The sequence below is a fragment of the Macadamia integrifolia genome, unplaced genomic scaffold (genome assembly GCF_013358625.1).
Source record: "Macadamia integrifolia cultivar HAES 741 unplaced genomic scaffold, SCU_Mint_v3 scaffold1877, whole genome shotgun sequence".
Lineage (NCBI taxonomy): Eukaryota > Viridiplantae > Streptophyta > Magnoliopsida > Proteales > Proteaceae > Macadamia > Macadamia integrifolia.
In genome coordinates this window covers 106,228-111,363 of record NW_024868398.1, presented here as the reverse complement: position 1 = coordinate 111,363, position 5,136 = coordinate 106,228, and the positions used below count along the sequence as shown (strand labels likewise).

Sequence of the window (5,136 nt, the reverse complement as noted above, 5' to 3'; positions counted from 1 at the left end):
TTTTATTTTTTTTTTGGGGATAATTAATGAATATATTAGCAGGATGAAGCAAAGGAAGGTACAAGAGGCTTCAGGCAGCAGCAAGAACAAAGTAGAAACTGCCAAACAGTTAGACCACTGATGGATTATTCTCGATGTACTTAGAATATCTTCTTGTGCCAGCCTTAGAAATCTCATTAGCAATGGAGTTGCGAGATCTTGGGATCCAATTGAATGAGACGTTCATCAAGGTTGCAATAATTCTAGCCTATAAAATTAGCCACTGTAGTCTCCAACAGCCTTGGATCCCTTTTGAGTTCTGACATCCGTTGACCCCTGTTACAGGACACTTTATGTACCCTATGAGTACTGATGTTGACACGACATAACATAGGTGTGGATATGGGTATGGATGTGTCTGACACTCTAGACACCCAAAAGTTGGATGAGCATTGGTTTAACTCTAGACATAAGTTGCTAATGCAGCTCCTGGTTCTGAAACCCTTAAGTATATTGAGGACCTTTTTGGTAGATTAAAGAGAAGTAATTGAATTGAAAGGGAAAAGGACTATTCTGGAATTGGAGAATAGTCTGGGTTTAAAACTGAAGCAATTTATGAAATCATAAAACAGCAAATATAAGAGCTTATTTGCAAATAACAGAAGTAACCTTTTCAACTTCATGATTGGGAACAGAATACGAAGGAACCAAGTTGCTTTCGGGTGAGTTGTCTCACTAGAATTAAACCCTTTCAACCTGAAAATTAAGGACAAGGTTGCTAATCCTCTGCTCTTTGTAAACCAACCAATCATCATGGGATTCAGCAAGCTAAAATCGATGAACAAATTGCTGAAACCAGAGGAGACGCTAATCTAAAGTTTTGATCTCACAGCTGATAGGGGTTTCAGGAATAAAAATCCAGGATTTAGATCTTCCTAGACAGGTTAACTAACCCCCAAAATCTGAGGTTGAATGGGCTGGCAATCAGGGAGATCTAACACTTCTTCCTAACCCAACCGATCATGCGGGTGCAGGAAAATAGTACAGTAATGAACAAATACGAAAATAGGACAGTAATGAAAGAATAAGAAAATAAGGAATAGGGAAAGAGAAACGATGAAGAAGAGTAAGGGTAAGTAGTGTGGCGAGGTCATACCTGAGAAGAAGAAGAAGAAGAAACCAGCCAAATGAAAAGCAAACCAAGATGCATTGTGTCGTATGTTTCTAGTTTTTAATCCTTATTTTAGCTTATACTGCTCTGGTTTTGGGTGTTGAGAACCTACAAGCATGCAATTTGGTAATTTTATTCATGGTTATGTTTCTGCTCTTGTTTCTTCTCATTCTCTTTCATTTTCTTCAACATGTACAGTGATGGGGGTAGAGGTGGTGGCGGTGATTTCATTGCTGGGTTCTTTCTAGGAGGTGCTTTGTTTGGAACACTGGCATATATCTTTGCTCCACAGGTTCTCTCTCTCTCTCTCTCTCTCTCTCTCTCTCTCTCACACACACACACACACACACAACATACACCCAAAAAAAAAAATTAACTCCCTTTCCCTCTATGAACTTCTTGCATATGTCTAAGAACCAAACTCTGAACATTTTGTCAGAGGATTTGCAGAAGTATTTTAACAACCAATAAAACACATGTATTCCAAAAGTTCAAAGGCATTAGAAAATCCCTCAATTTTCTTTGAATTTCATCGAAATCACAATGATTGAAATTGTTGGCATCAAGACTACTCCTTAAAAGCATCATTTTTTGTTGTTTGCTGCTGTGGTGGGCCTTTTCTTGCATTTTCAATAACTGGAAAAACTTTTCGTCAATCATGTGCTCCTGTCTATGGCTTGCTCCATTGACTAGACATTCCAAACGCTTTGTGTCTGCCTTGAATGGTCTTCTGCAAATCCATCTTCAAGTTCCTGCCCTACATGAGGCAAGCATGTTGAATCATGCATCAATCAGTCCTTTTGGAAATTGGAGGTAGCTAGAACTGAGGACAGAAGCATACTTGTTGAGTATTTTGATGTGCTTTAGGCATTGTGTAGCTTCCTAAATTTCTTCTGAAAGAAACTGAATTTCAATTTGAATTTGATCCTGATGAGTTTTAAGCATTTTCCTTTCTTGCAAGCAGATTAGGAGAGCTGTTCTAAATGAAGATGAATATGGCTTCCGAAGGGCTAGGCGACCTATATATTATGATGAAGGCCTAGAGGTACGTTCAGGACCTTTGACTTTGTTTACAACTTTGTTATAGATGTGAGAACTTATTCAGATCTATTTTTGAACTGCAGAAGACCAGGCAGACCTTGAATGCAAAAATAAGCCAACTCAATTCAGCCATTGACAACGTCTCATCACGGTTGAGAGGTGGAAAAAATGTTGTCAACGAGCCAATGGAAAACGATGCAGAAGTAGAGGCTACCATGTAGACACTTGGTACTGTCAACTCTTGTATGTTGTCTCAGTTTCAGCAGTTTGAAATCTACATTATAATGTTTGATTAGATATTTTTTATACGAATTTGATTTTTGCACTTTTTGGTGTAATGCTTGCTTGTTCAAGTGGCCATCCTAGGTAATTTATTAGATAAAGAAGTTAGCGATACAGGGAAATGAGACAAGAGACCACTTATTTATTAGATATTCTCACCTTTTGGCCAACTCTGAGGAGAATTTTCATCTCTCAATTGAGCTTTTTCGTGCTTTATAAGCAGTTTGGGACTGTGAGTAAGATAAAGACATGCCTGAGAAAGACCATAGTCTGATCCAGATCCACCCTGTCTGCAAACCCCCCTTTACCCTTCCAAGGTGTTTTGGGTTTGACGGTTTGAATAATCTCAACCTGATTAATATTGGTGTCAGAAGCATTTTAATGTGCACTCGTTTGAACCAGTTCCTTCCCTACAGAACCCCTCCAAGACATTCATACCCCATTCTGCAACGGTTTCTGATTCACTCTCACCTCCATATTGAAACCGTTGCTGTGAGCCTGTTACAATGAATGCTGTTTGATTTACATTAAAAAGGAAAAAAAGAGGGGGAGGTTCCATAGCCTAAAGTGGTTAGTGTGTTATGAAGGATCATTAGCCTACTTTGGTTAGAGCATTATGGAGGATCATTAGCCCATGGTGGTGATGAGTATTATGAACAATTTTTTTTTTCAAACCCCTGTTGTGTTAAGATTGAAAGAATTGCTGCAGGTTCAGATCCTTGTGTATTTTGTACCGTGTCATTATGGCCGAGTCGATAAGGGAAAAAGAACAATTTCCATTGGTCCCTGTTCTGGCACTATTACAGTCCTGGGGACCCAAGACCATATCAACCCACATCAATTTTCACGGTAAACCGATGTGGGATTAGCCTCCATAAGCTGCTATGGAATCGTAACATAGCACCATGCTTCCGAACCCAACGTCCATGACTTTGGCACCAAGTCGCCCGCCCTTTCCTAGGTCGCCCCTTCCGTGCGTGAGTTGGGTTAAGGATCGGTTTCTTTGGTACCACTGTTACGGTCTTAAAAGAACTCAACCCCATAAATCGGCTTACAATGTGAGGGGATCCAAGACTATATCAACACGCATCAATTCTCATAGGAAACCGATGTGGGATCAGTGATATCAGCCCCATAAGTTGATATGGGATCGTAATAGGTACAAAAGTCACACTGTCTTTTATGGAATCCTCTCCCTACCAGCAAATATAAATTTCATCTATACAGTGATGTTTTTGATGAAATAATTTAGATCTTTGAAATTGAAGTGAAACAAATAGGGTTTTTTTTTTTTTTTTTTTTTTTTGAGAAAAGCTTTCGCAGTTAAGATGAGAAGAGAAGCTCCTCATCAATCATGATGTGGTACCATGATTGGACTCCTAGGGGTTAGGTTCATCGTTAAACTCCCACCCCCTATGGTACATAGTCGAAGCACCCAACCCTAGTCCAATCCAATGTTCAGATATCATGGCTTAAGTTGTTTTCTTTCACCGTGGGTGAAGGAAATTGAGTCCAAATATATATATTTTTTTTCATCATGTACAAGTTTTCTATTTTTTCGATGTTTTTTGTTGAATTTAACGTGTATATATATATATAAGGTAGACGTACAAACATGTGTGGACGAGAGAGAGAATTGTGAAACAAATACTTTTGAAATATTTACTTCCCAGTGTTATGAAGGAAATATATGGCAATAGTCGTTAAATATTTGGTACATATGTCAAAGGATTGAATTAGTTGGAAGACCAGATTTGCAAAACAACTTGATTGGTGTTAAGGATGATATACACTGATGGAAAACCCTAACAATAAAGGCGAAACTTCCAACTTCAAAAGAATCGTGGGCAATAAAAAAATTTGCCATTCAAAAGACGGGTGAAGGGAAAATAAAGAGTGGGAGGAACGCGTGAGGGTGGGAAGGAGAGAAACAGTTCTAGGAAAGAAAAAAAAAAGGAAAGAGAGAAAGAGTTTTAGTTAGAAAAGTAAAGAAAGAGTTTTAATTAAAAAAAAATGAAAGTGGACAAAATCGTGTGAGAATGAGAGGGAGAGAAAGAGTTTTAACAAAAAAAAAAGGGAAAAAGAGAAAGAGTTTTACTAAAAAGAAAAAAAGAAATGGACAAAATCGTGTGAAAGTAGGGAAGAGAGGGAGAGAGAGAGAGAGAGATAAAAAAAGGAAAGTGGATAAAATCGTGTGAGAGTGAGAGGGAGAGAAAGAGTTTTAAGAAAAAGCAAAAAATAAAGAAAGAGTTTTAATAAAAAAAAAATTAAATAAAAGTGGATGAAATTAAAAAAATAATGGATAAAATTATTATAAAAATATAATAATATAAAGGGTATGAACAATTTAAGAAAATAAAATAAGAATAAAAAGAAGAGATAATAAAGAAAAAATGACAAATTTATCAAGTGAAAGATTTGCCGCTTCGTGCTTTTATACAATAATGGTGTGGTATATATATATATATATATACTAGTAAAAATTACACGTGCAAATGCACGTGTGGCCATATGTTGAGGGTGAGAGGATTTGAAAGAGATAGGGTTTGTGAGAGAGGGAGGTGTACAGCACAAAATAAATAATATAATAAATGTTATCCTCAATTCATCTATCAATAGTGCATTTTTTCCCCTTTTTTTGGTTAAAGCAAAATTACTTTCTT

At 37.2% G+C, this 5,136-nt stretch overlaps 1 protein-coding gene across 1 annotated transcript; it reads left to right on the top strand.

Moving 5' to 3' along the window:
- Window positions 1–1,288: 1,288 nt before the first annotated feature.
- LOC122065081 lies at window positions 1,289–2,516 on the top strand. Its single transcript, XM_042628871.1, has 3 exons — window positions 1,289–1,442; window positions 2,115–2,195; window positions 2,275–2,516. Exons 1-3 carry the CDS (start codon window positions 1,341–1,343, stop codon window positions 2,410–2,412), a joined length of 321 nt encoding a protein of 106 aa, XP_042484805.1. The 5' UTR covers window positions 1,289–1,340; the 3' UTR covers window positions 2,413–2,516.
- Window positions 2,517–5,136: the final 2,620 nt, after the last annotated feature.